We start from the raw sequence: 13032 nt of genomic DNA, 5'->3' as shown, positions 1-13032 counted from the left end.
TTGTCTCAAAAATATCTATTAAATAATTTTTATCTTCTTGTTATGGAAGGTGAATTATATATGACATTTTTATAAATAGTTTGATATGTTTCTGGACTTTCAATTATGTTCTATTAGTCAGTAAAACAGTTTTAATTATAATTGCTTTATATTATGCTTTATACCTTACTTACCCCCCATTTCTTCTGTAGCAAAATATGTTTTTTATTATACAGTAGTCCCCATGTATCTGTGGGAGATATATTCCAAGACCCCCAGTGGATGCCTGAAACCACAGATAGTACTGAGCCCTATATATGCTATGTTTCTTTTAAATACATACATACTGATGATAAAGTTTAATTTGTGAATTAGGTAGAGTAAGAGATTAACAGTAATAACTAATAATATAATAGGACATTATAACAATATACTGTAATAAAAGTTATATGAATTCTGTCTCTCTCCTTGATCAACTTCCTCAACTCTGCCAGAAATGTGGCAGTGACTTCTTCATTGACAGATGCAGCCTTTCCAGTAACTTTCCTGTTTTTCAGTCCAAACCTATTCCTAAATCTTTGTAACCATCTCTTACTTGCAGTAAATGGCTGAAGTCACTTGTTTCAGGGGATCCCTTGCTGAAGTCTTCGTATAGGCTCCATGTTTTCTGGCGCAACACACTGCTGTCAGTCGGAACATGCTTTCTGTTCATGTCTTCCATCCACAAATTTAATGCCTTTCCATCTTACCTAAGCCCATGTCATGCACTCTGGCTGTAACTTTTGCAGTTTGAGGTATGAGAGCAGGCACGAATTTCTTTTTCCTTCTTCATGATTTGATGGATACAAGATTCGTTCTTACCATAGATCTTAGTAACCTCAGCATATGATTTTTTCCCTTTCCTTATTAAGTCAAGAACGTTCACCTTTTCACTTAAAGGAAGCACTTTATGGCTTCTCTTTGGCAGATCTAAATTGCCAGCATCTCTACTCTTAGGCCTTGGGGCCATTATTAAGTAAAATAAGGGTTACTTGAACAAAAGCACTGTGACACTGTGACAGCCCATCTGATAACCTAAGACAGCTACTAAGTGACTAATGGGTGGGATCCGCTGGAAAAAGGGATGATTTAAGTCCTGGGAAGGATGGAGCAGGACAGCAGGAGATTTCATCACACTACTCAGAATAGTGTGCACTTCAAAACTTATGAATTGTTTATTTTGGGAATTTTTCATTTACTATTTTTTGGACTGTGGTTGACTACAGGTAGCTGAAACCTTGGAAAGTGAAACAGCGGACAAATGGGGACTACCATATCCTGCTTTATTTTGCAAGTTAACACAAAAATTCTATAGTTAAAAGTCCTGGTGAGAATTCTGATTGGAATTGCATTAGAAGGATATATTTTAAATCCAAAATAGCAGATATTTGTGAATGGCCTGCTCGATGTTTTTTGGTACAAGTATAAGAACATGGACAGAAAGCATACATGCCAAATTCATGATATAGCTTGCATGTAGAGAGGCAGCAGGGGAATAGAAGTGGGGAGTGAAACAAAGGATATTATTATTTTAAAAATTCATGAAGCATAGATGGTAAAGTATTAAAATGTGCTAATTGTGGGCAGTAGGTGGGAACATGAATATTTATTGTAACAATCTCTGTATGTTTTTAAACATTTGAAATGTTTCATAATTAAAAACAAAACAAAAACAACAGATGTAGCAGGATAACCACACTTGCAAGCCCCAGAACACAGCACATTTGTGTGGGGTGGTGTGTATATCCAGACTTTGGAGTTAGACTCTCCATGTTCAAATCCTAGCTCTGCCACTTACCAGCTTTATGACCCTGAGCAATGATTTAACCTGCCCATGCCTCAGTTTCCCCAGCTATAAAATCAGGACAATAATAATAGCTACTTCCTAGGGTTATTGTGAGCATTAAATAAGTTAAGACATGGAAAGCACTTAAAACAGTGTCTGGCACTTAGTATGCACTCAGTAAGTGTTAGCTATCAGTATTATATAGCATATATTATTATTACTACACTTACTACCTACATTATATTGTTTTGTGGCTGTTTTAAATTTTACATAAATGATGTTATCCAAAATTATGGGACCATCTGCAACGTGCTTGCTTTATACAACCTTTATCTGCTGTTTTGCAGGGAAATGGCTCATTCCAAGGCTAGCTTTTCATGGGCAACCCCCTTCCATCCTTGCTTTGAGAACCCAGAACTGGACTTGTCAAGCTACCGAGCAATCTCTTCTCTTGACCTCCTTGGAGACTTCAAGCACTCCTCAAAAAAACCAGAGGAAACCTCCGTTTATGAAGAGGAGAGCTCCCTAGCCTCCATGCCCCGCCCACTGCGGGGCCGGGCCTTCTCAGAGAGCCACATCAGCTTGGATCCTCAGAGCTCCCGGGCCTGGGGGCAGCATAGGAAGGAGCTCTTTACCAAAGTTGATGAGATCCAGCCAGATCCTCTGGGTGCCAGGAGGAAGCCCTTTCCTCCTCCTCGCCCTCCTCCTCCCAACTGGGAGAAGTACAGGCTCTTTCGTGCAGCCCAGCAGCAGCAGCAACAGCAGCAGAAGCAGCAAAAGCAGCAGCGAGAGGAGGAGGAAGAGGAGGAGGAAGAGGAAGAAGAGGAAGAGGGGGTGGAGGAGGAGGGGGAGGAGGAAGAGCTGCCACCCCAGTATTTCAGTTCAGAAACCACTGGTTCCAGTGCCCTCAATCCTGAGGAGGTCCTGGAGCAGCCCCAACCGCTGGGCTTTGGCCACCTGGAGGCTTCAAGGCAGGGCTCACAAAGCCTTCCAGCAGAGCAAGAGTCCTTTGCTCTCCATTCCAGCAATTTCCTGCCTCCAGTAAGGGGCCATTTGGGATCTCAAGCTGAGAAGGCTCTGCCCCCTTGCTATTATGGCATTGGTGGGCTTTGGAGAACATCAGAGCAGGAGACCACTGATTCCCCCAAGTAAGTGCTTATGAAAGACATTAGGTCCCTGAAGAGGTGGCAGCATGAGTTTGAATTCCACCTTCACCATTTGCCAGCTGTGTGACCTTGGGCTGGTCAATTAAACTATTTCCAGCCTCAGTTTTCTCACCTGGAAAATGGGCATGATGGTACATGGTTGTTGTGAATATGAGGATAATCCACGTAAAAGACATAGCCCCATACTTAGCACATAGTAGGTACTCAGTAAATGTCATTGATGTTCTTGTCCCTAAATATCACTATCAAGGTTCTATATTTATTTTTTTCTAGTTTGTCTTTAAGGTATGCATCAGTGTCTGGCCCCTGAGCAATAAGGCATTAAACCGTTATTGCCTTGTGGCCTTTTCCAGAAGCCTGGCTCAGGTCCTTTTCTGCCTTTTCTGCTGCTTGCTCTCTAGAACAAGAGGCCAGCTCACAACCTGGCCTGCCTCTGCTCTAGGACCTGTCTGAGCTTCTGAACTCTTCCCCCACCCCAGCATCAAAGGTGTTCCTGGGGTTGGATGCTTTATGCCCTGACCATTCCTTACAACAGCCAAAGGCATTCTTTTCATCTTCTACTTTCTCCATCACCCCCACCCTTGTTTCCTCTGCCTCTTTGCATTTGCTTCAGTGGGCAAATGGTAGTACCAGAAGTGGTAGTTGACAGGGTCAGCTGTCTGGGCAGAGAGGCTGCAGAAGGAGTGTACTCTGGTCACAGAACTGTTCCCTTCACTGTGCCAATGCTCATTGGCGTGCCCCACAATGTGTGGTTGTCCTCTTTGCTCCAAAACAAAAGAGCTTTGGCTTTTGGCTCTGCCAATCCTCCTGCAGAGAGCTCCATGGACTCTCTGCTGGGGATGGGGATGAGGGGCAGGTGTCTATCCTTTTAGTGCTTCCTTTAAATACCTTTACAGAACTTGCCTGAGACTTGTTGCTCTTAGAAGTACCTTGTTATTGTGTCTTTTACTGATGGACAAATCCATTACTTGGCTATCTGGAGCTAGTTGACAAGTTTTCCAGCCTAAGGTGCCACAGGCACAGCACTTACAGGGCCTGGCTCCCAGACACTATAGAATTTGTCAGATACCTAGTGGCTGCTTCTCAAGCTGCCCATCTAGCTGGGGGGTATTCTTATTCTAATTAGAAAACATTTGTGGAAAGTGACTGTGGATTGTTACCTATCACAGCAGAGAGAAGAGACGGCAACCTAGCACATAGTAGGCACTTAATATTTCTGAAGAAAGAATGAATAAATGAATGAATGATCACGTATTAAGCATTTGATATGTGTCAGACACTGCTAGCCATTTTATATCTATTATTTCATTGAATTCTCCCAACGGCCCTATGGGCCATTATTATCCCCACTTGACAGATGCGGAAACTAAAGCTGAGTAAAATAAGGGACTACCTAACTCAGAATTACACAGAAAAGACTCAAAGCCAGATCTTACTCCAAAATCTATGCTGCTTTTGCCATCCTAGGCAGGCTCTCTTAGGGAGATCTGGTTCCTGCAGTAGCCAGGCCTTTACTTAGACCTCCTGTCCCCTACAAGGCAATGTGTACCAGAGGTAGTAGTTACAGGCCCCAGGCTTACCCCTTTCAGCCTCCTAGTCCTTCCTCCTTTATGTACCTCCATTCATCTTGGCACCTTGTCCAGAGAGAAGGAAATTGCTATTACTAGAGATCTTGTAACTTGTTGCACAGATTTTTTTTTTCTTAATGACTATGGGATGCAAGGGGAAACATTTGTTTGCATACAAGCCTGGCTTGTGGCTGCAAAAAGTCAATTATAGATGCTTCTTTGAGTGATGGAGATTTAAGGAAAAACATCATTTCCGACATAGCTAATATTTTTTGCCTCTTTACTATGTGCCAAGCATTGTTCTAAGCACATTTGTTTATTGACTGATTTAATCTTCACAACAAACCTATGAAATAGATACCATTAGTTTCCTACAGTTTTTAGATGAGAAAAGTGAGGCACAGGGATATAAATTAAGTTGCAGAAGATCACAGGTAGCCAGACCCAGGTAGTCTGGCTCACTGTGCCAACTACATCACCCCAGGATCTCTGGGCTCCTCAAGAAGATCCTATTCCAGACCCTCAGAGAGCACAGGGTTCTACCCAGCAGGAAGTGCCTTTAAGGTTTTGTAAGGGAAAGTAGTGTTAAGGGCAAGTAGATGTGTAATATTTTGAATCTAAAATGCAAAAAAAAAAAAAGACATCCTAATTTCAGCCACGTTAAACTAGAGTCTCTCTGTAACCCACATACTCTTTAGTTACAAAATGTCAGGATACATGTAGAAGCAGGTGAGTGGAATTATTGAGCATTGGTTAAATCTGATAACTCTGATTCAATTACAGGTATAGTTTGCTTTATGGACTCTATGCATTTTCTCTCAGTGCTCTGGAGAAGGAATCTTATTTTTGCAACAAAGTTCATTATCAAGGTCAAATTATGTTCTCATAGATCTCCTATAACCTCTGCCCTATTAATGGAGAGTATGAGGAAAGGAGCCCTAGAACACAGTGCCTGATATGATACACTATAATATAGTACAGGGCCATGTCTGCTAGGGAACTGAGTCTCTAATTAGCAGATCCTTTTTCAAAATTTTTCTCCAGTTTTATTGAGATATAATTGACAGATAGCCACATCCTTTTTTTAAAAAAAATTCTGTGCTTTCTTTCAGTACTTTCTAACTTTCAACTCGCACACATGCCCCTAAATATTTTTCTTATAGGTAGGAATTCCCTAAATTCATACATTTATATTTCCTCCAGAATGTTCTCTCTTCTCTGCTAACATAGATACAGTCCAGCCAGAAAATTCCTTACATGCAGGGTTTTATGTGATGTCAAGTTGACCCTTTGGCAGTATAGTATAGTGGCCAAAAGCACAGATTCTGGAGTTAGGTCACCTAGGTCTAAATCACGGGTCTGCTATTTACTGTCGTGATCCTGGGAAAGTCACTTTACCTCTCAGTGCCTCATGTTCCTTATCCATAAAATGGTTGTCATGAGCATTACATTTTATGTCTATATTTACACACACACACACACACACACACACACACACACACATATATATCTTAGTACAGCTCCTGGGCACAGTAAGCACTATGTGAATGTTAGCTAGTAGTGCTCTTTTATCAGTGCTATCAGCTTAAAAACCTACATGTAAAATGAATACCCAGGATGAGCAATATTGGCATGCCCAAATTTCTTTTGTGTGATGAATTAGGAGACAGCATAGCATGAATCAGTAAATAGCTGTGGAGCCTTTTACCCATTATTTTTGACCTTTATCTAAGAGCTGCAAATAGCTGCAAAAATGACTAATGAGTTTCTCCTATTTTTCCTTTCAAACAGCTAGAGGTTAGTGAAGGGGCAGTGACACAGACAGGTGGAGGGTAGGGACGGCTGGTAGGCAACAAGAACATAGTGGGGGTGGGTCTCCCCTTTACATAAACCATAGGCGGAATTATTTGCCTCTCCATCACTGAACCCTAACATTGAAGCATTTCATTTCTTTCCTCACATCAGACCAGAAGCTTTGATGGCAGAAGAGTCCAAACCTAAGCCAGCATGGAGCCAGAGCTACTTCTTTCCTGAGGAGAAGTTCTCTTTCATGGGCTGGGGCTCCGAGAAGCAGCACCTCAACCCCGCAACCTTCAGTGAACCCAAGACAACAGGGTCTGCTGTTACACTTGTCAAGCCCCTGGGCACCACTGGTTCCATTTCCCCCCATTTCATTCTGCAACCATGGAGGAGGCTGGGACCATTGGGGATATGCCAGAAGTTGAGAGATGTTATCCCTTCTCAGGCCAAAGGCCTGCCCCACCTCAGGCAATCTCAGAAGAGCTCATGAGAGATGTGGTGGGCTGTGAAAAGTCTCTGGCAGGGGTGCTAAACTCATCCTCCAACACGGTGACCACTGCTGAGGTCATAGGTGACCTCTTTGCTGTGGGAGAGATGCAGTGGAGAGGTTATTTCAAGCAGGAGTGGCACCACCAGGAAAGGTGAAATGATGAGCGTGTCCAGGAAAGCCATGGAGTGCCTTTATAAGCAAGCAGACTAGATAGAGCCAGGTTGGGCTGGCATCCAGGATGGGTAGGATGGAGCCCAACAGCCTTAGAGGACAAATAGCTAAGGTCTCAGACATGTCCCTACCACCTAGCCCCTCCCGTGATCCATATACTGGGACCCTGAACCAAGGGGAATCATTGATGATCAGAAGCCTGGAACTTTAGGGGCCTTCTAGTTTTTTCTGGATTTTATTGGGGTGTTAATGACCAAACCCATTGATCTCTAAAGAAGTCCCCCCAGCTGTGGAAGTCAGGGATGTAGAAATAGCCTTCTAAGTTCTTAAAGTTGACCTTAACTTGGTTTCTAGAGAGCCTTCACATGGCCTGTTTATGTTTGAACAGTGCCTCCCCATCCATTATTTCCTTATTTTATAACTCCTTGGTGAAGCAGGGTCCCATTTTATAAATGAGGAAATTAGGAAGCAGAAAGGTCAGCAGGCTGTCAACAGAGGTGCTCAAATGGTCATTTTTTGTTTCCACAGACAAGAGTTTCAGCACTTCGCACCTCCCCAGGGTGCCCCAGGGATCCCTACCTCTTATTCAGCTTATTACAATATTTCTGTGGCCAAAGCAGAGCTGCTGAACAAGTTGAAAGACCAACCCGAGATGGCAGAGATTGGCCTGGGAGAGGAGGAAATTGACCACGAACTGGCTCAAAAAAAGGTGAAGTTTTTGGCATGCCTTAGAGATTTACTGCATTTAGCTTGAGTGTGTCTGGAGGTTGACCTGCCCTCTACACAATCCAGAATATCTTGGTACATTCCTGTATTTTCAATATGGAAATCAAATAGCCTGTCTAGGTTTCTCACAAATGCAACTGCAGTCTCTTTTTGATCCAGTCAATAATAGTAATAATAGTATAGTAATCATCATCATCATCATCACAGTCTCTCAAATCCTAAAACCAACTCTATAAGATAGACATTACTGTCTTCTTTTTACCAGTTGAGAGGACCAGATTGCCCAGGGTTACAGACTAAGTGTTGATCCAGGACTCAAAGTCAAGACTGTCTGACTTTCTGCTCTGAAATAAGCCAGCCTTGTAAGTAACTCGCTACCCAAGGCACATCAGAGTTTTTGCCAGTGAGCTCTAACCAATGGCAGCCATTGATTTATTCTGTGTAACTTTCAAAGAGAGCAAACTGGCCAAGAAAGAAAAGGAAAAATTATAGGCCAGTCAACTTTAATATTTATTTGCAAGAATAGTCAATCATCTCTTAAAAGTACTAAAATAGGCAAATGGAGATGATGTTGTTCTGAAGCCTCCCCTTTCTTCCTCTAAGTACCACTAGCCTGGGTTTCTAATCAAATTCCTGGAATCACTTTGCCCTCCCTGCACTTACCCCTTTTATTTCATAAGCAAATAGGGTTTCCACGGCAACCTCAAAGGCCCAATTTACCACTTTGTAGACATCTGAACTCAATGCAAATTGCTCTTCTGCCCATATTTCTTATTCAGGACATGACCTGTACAAAAGCTCAAGGCCATTTGCAAGAGACCCCCACCACTTTCCAATCTGAAGCAAAATGTCAGGGAAAGAATAGGAAGCATGGTGGCATCAAAGTTTTATTGATCCAGGTGCCTGCTTCCTTGGATTCCATGTTTCCTAAATATGACAGGGCTACTCCTGGCTCACTCAGGATTTTTTTATTAGGAGCAAACCTAATAAATGTCTGATGAGGAGAAAAGAGACATGATCAGAAATGGCAAAACACAGAACAGCAGATAGTGACTTGAAGTGATTGTGGGTGGGCTAAGACAGTTTTTGTCTCTGAGGAAAATAGGTGAGGAAGGTCACCAATTTGTAATATCCCAGAAAAGCCACTCACCTCTAGCTGGGGCTGTGATGACTCCACAGCTGTATCCACTACCCTTTCCCCAGAGTTGAAGTTCAGGTTATAAAGCCCAAGTGCTGAGAAACAAAGGGCTCTGTCCACTTTCTTCCTTCCAGATCTATGGGGCCTAAGAGCTGGGGGTAGGTAGGTGATTTTCCAAGTTGATCATTTGGCCCCCAGCCCTCCCTTGTCCCTGGCACTGAGTTTTGTTTGGGAAAGCAGAGGGTGCGGATATAACTGGGAGCTTCTTGGCATCTAATTGTGTTGCCTCATTCATATCATTGATCCTTAATTTCCAGTGGGTTTTGGAAATTTCCCTAAATGTAAACCTATTACACTTTACACTAAGATCATGGTGAGCTCCTGACTTTTGACCAGTTCTGAATTATGACACCTGGCCCAGACCCAGAGCAGGCTCTCTTGTCCTTTGTCACCTCGGACATCTCTAAATAAGGGACGAGAAAAGAACATACTCTACATAACTACAAGCTTATGCTCCCAGAGTGCCTGAGCAGGAATAGTAAGAAAACACTGAAGCATACTTCCTATATAGAAGACACTATTCTAAGCATGTAGTATGTATTAAGTCATTTCATTCTCATACCAACACTATGAGGTAAGTAATATTGTTACCCCATCTTTTAGATGGTGAAATTGAGGCACAGAGAGGTTGAGTAACTTGCTCAAGTTTACACCATTACTTTGTGGCAGAGCTGGGGTTCAAACCCGGGTAGTCTGGCACTAGAGTCCATGCCATTGACCATAATGCAATACTGACTGCAAAGGCTGGGAGCAACCTGGGACAGGTCTATTCTTGTTAGGACCTTGCAGCTAGACAGGTATCCATTAGCTCAGAGTGCCAGGTGGTGGTGGTGGTGGTGGTAGTAGTAGTAGTAATAGTAGAAGTAGTAGTAGTAACAGCATCAATAAACATATATTGAGCACTTAATGTGCCATGCACAATACTAAGTACTTTACTTCTATGATCACATCTAAACCTCACAACAATGGACGGTTGGTGGGGGGGCACTTCTCCAATTTACGGATGAGGAAACAGAAGTCTCAGTGGGATTGGGTATCTTGCCCAAGGTCACACAGTTTGGAGGATGTGGAATTGGAATCCAGGCATCTCTGACTCTAAAACTCCACTCTACCACACTACCTTCCTGTGAGTGCAGTCCCACAACTGGTTACACCTATAGGGGAGACAAATCAGAAGACACAAGCAGTCCTTCCCTTGAGAAACTTACAGTCAGTAGTGGGAGAGGGATCAGATGCACACACAGGAAACAGAAAGTGAACAACCTCAAATTACACTCAAGGTTCTCATTCTAAAAGACTGGAGAGTTTAGAAAAGGAAAAGATCATTGAGAGAGGAGTTATGGGGGCAGGGGCTTCCAGCAGGGAGGGTAGGGGCAAAGCTGGGCTCTGAAGAAAGAATGGGAATAGCCAAAGTGAAGGAAGAGATAAAGAGCTGGCAGAACTGCATAAGCAAATCAGGAATATAAGAATGAGTGTTGTGAACACAGCACGAGGGGCTAATCCTCAGAGGTTCTGAGGAGTGAGATTAGAATGGTAGGGTGAGGCCAGACTGAATCATAATCATAGCAGCTGCTTTTATTGAGCACTTAGTCTGTGCTAAACCCTTGGCATGCATTATCTCATTGAACCCTTATTACAATTCAGTGAAGTAGGTACTGCAGTTAGCCCATTCTGCAGATAAAGAAAGCAAAACTCCATACAGAAATTCACCTAAGGTCACACAGCTAGGAAGTGGCAGAGCTAGCAGTCAAACCTAGTCATTGTGACTCCAGGACTCACACTTTTATCCAAAAGGCCTCAAGAGCCAAGCTGAGTGGTGGAAGATCTAGCACAGTGTCATCAACATCAGAGGTACTGAAAGGGATTGAAGGAGAATGAATGAAGTAATAGGCAAACACGTGATGGCAGTGCTTTTCTTACCTATGCTCTCACAAGCATTTCTGTTTATTAAATAGCCTCAGCAAGTATTTAGTAAGTTACATTTGGCAAACGAGAACTAGCCAATGGGTACCACTCATCTAATGCCAAGAAGTTTGGTGGTGACAGAGATTCCTAGCAGATCTGAAGAGATGGGAAAGAAGGTGCCTGTCCAGAAAACTGGAATTGCTCACGACTTGCTCAGGTTTCCTTTGTTTCCAGTGACTAGGGTAGAGCCCGCCTTCGGTTATTTAGATCTCTAAACAGCGGTTCCAGGGACAGATCCATTTCTGTCAGTCCCCATTCTCATCCTTTGCTTCTCCTGTTTATTTCTCCTAGATTCAGCTCATCGAAAGCATTGGCAGAAAACTTTCTGTCCTGCAGGAGGCCCAGCGAGGATTGCTGGAGGACATCACTGCCAATTCTGCCCTTGGGGAGGAGGTGGAGACCAACCTAAAAGCCGTCTGCAAATCCAATGAGTTTGAAAAATACCGTTTGTTTATTGGGGACCTGGACAAAGTAGTCAACCTGTTGCTGTCACTCTCTGGTCGACTGGCCCGTGTGGAAAATGCTCTCAACAGCATCGATTCAGAGGCCAACCAGGAGAAGGTAGGGTTGAGGTCTCCAGGGTGTGGATGGAGGGAAGTGCCATCTGCTTCTTCTCAGGGATCCCTCTTTCAAGTTTGGCTAGTCTGGAGGCAGCAGAGCATAGTGTGAAGAGCATGGGCACTGGCTTTTAAGTGGAAATTCTGACTTTACCACTAAGTAACTGTGTGATTGTGGGCAATTCACTTAACCTCGCTCTGTCTCCATCCCTTCAAGAATAGGGTAAACACACTACCTACCTCATGGGGTTGTGAAACTTAAATTGGATAATCCATGTTAATGACTTAAAACATAGCCTGGAACAAGATAAACACTAAATCATTGCTAGTTGCCAGTAGTAGTAGTAGTAATAGTAGCAAGTAATTGAGATTGGGAGTCTGTCAATTTCATAGGTTGGGACACTCTGCATAATTCCTGAACCCAAATGGCATTGCCTTTTTCTATCCAGTGGTTCTTGGATACAAATTTGAACCCACAGTGAAAGGCACATATGCTTGTGTATACACACATGGATACATACACACACACACACACACACACACACACACACACACACACACACAGACACACACTGTTTTGAAAGTATCGTCACAGCGATGTTTTTTTTTACCAGATGGAAGGTGTACGAGCTGGCTTTGTCAAAGCCTTCCCCCACCCCAATCCCAGTGGTGGTCCACAGATTAACAACAGTTTAGAGATAGAAAGAGGTGATTGCTCATCCCCCATCCAGAATTGCTATCATGTTTATCCTCCCCTTGCTACAGGAAAGAAAGGCTTTTGCATGAAGGTGGACTTCAGGGCAAGAAATCTAGGACTGATCACTGAGCAGAGGGGCTAGTGGCTTTGTGGGAGCATCACTAGTGGAGCACTGGGTTGGGCAGATGACTGGTCATTGGGATAGCCTTATTGGTCTTCTGCTTCCCCAGTTGGTGCTGATAGAGAAGAAGCAGCAGCTGACAGGGCAGTTGGCAGATGCCAAGGAGCTGAAGGAGCACATGGAACGCCGGGAGAAGCTGGTGTTTGGTATGGTCTCCCGCTATCTGCCTCAGGACCAGCTCCAAGATTACCAGCACTTTGTGAAGATGAAATCTGCTCTCATCATTGAACAGCGAGAGCTGGAAGAGAAGATCAAGCTCGGGGAAGAACAACTCAAATGTCTCAGGGAGAGCCTACTCCTGGGGCCCAGTAATTTCTAATTCCACCAGCAGACTGCCTGCACCATCCCTGCCCCGCCATGATGGGAAGCGCTTTCAATCCTTGTTAGCACTTTGTTAGCAAGTAGATAACAGTTAGTTAGCAGTTTGTTCCATATTCTCTACCCTGGATGTCTCTCACTACCCCTTAACCTAGCAGTGTTCCCAACCAGCTAAGAGGACCTGGGGAGGCACCAAGCTTCTACCCAAGGGAGTAGAAGCAAGAAGCAGGAGCTGCAGCAGAGTGTGATCATACAACCATACTCTCCTTCCCACAGTTTGCACAGCCAAGCATTCACCACACACAGGACCAACAAAATGCCTTCATTATCCTTTGTACTAGGACACCAGGAACATCATGTACTCGGCCACCCCACACACACACACACCATC

The 13032-nt window shown here is 43.6% G+C and overlaps 1 protein-coding gene across 1 annotated transcript in view; it reads left to right on the top strand.

The window, feature by feature from the left end:
* SHROOM4 (shroom family member 4) overlaps positions 1-12642 on the top strand; it is a 210625-nt gene extending 197983 nt beyond the window's left edge. Inside the window, exons 6-9 of the mRNA XM_065901270.1 lie at positions 2152-2952; positions 7528-7708; positions 11180-11449; positions 12373-12642. Of these exons, the coding sequence (XP_065757342.1) occupies positions 2152-2952; positions 7528-7708; positions 11180-11449; positions 12373-12642 (1522 nt within the window). The remainder of the gene's footprint in view (positions 1-2151; positions 2953-7527; positions 7709-11179; positions 11450-12372) is intronic.
* Positions 12643-13032: the final 390 nt, after the last annotated feature.

Source organism: Phocoena phocoena, chromosome X (assembly GCF_963924675.1).
Source record: "Phocoena phocoena chromosome X, mPhoPho1.1, whole genome shotgun sequence".
NCBI classification, from domain to species: domain Eukaryota; kingdom Metazoa; phylum Chordata; class Mammalia; order Artiodactyla; family Phocoenidae; genus Phocoena; species Phocoena phocoena.
The sequence above is the reverse complement of the archived record's forward strand: the minus strand, read 5'-3'. Positions and strand labels throughout refer to the sequence as shown.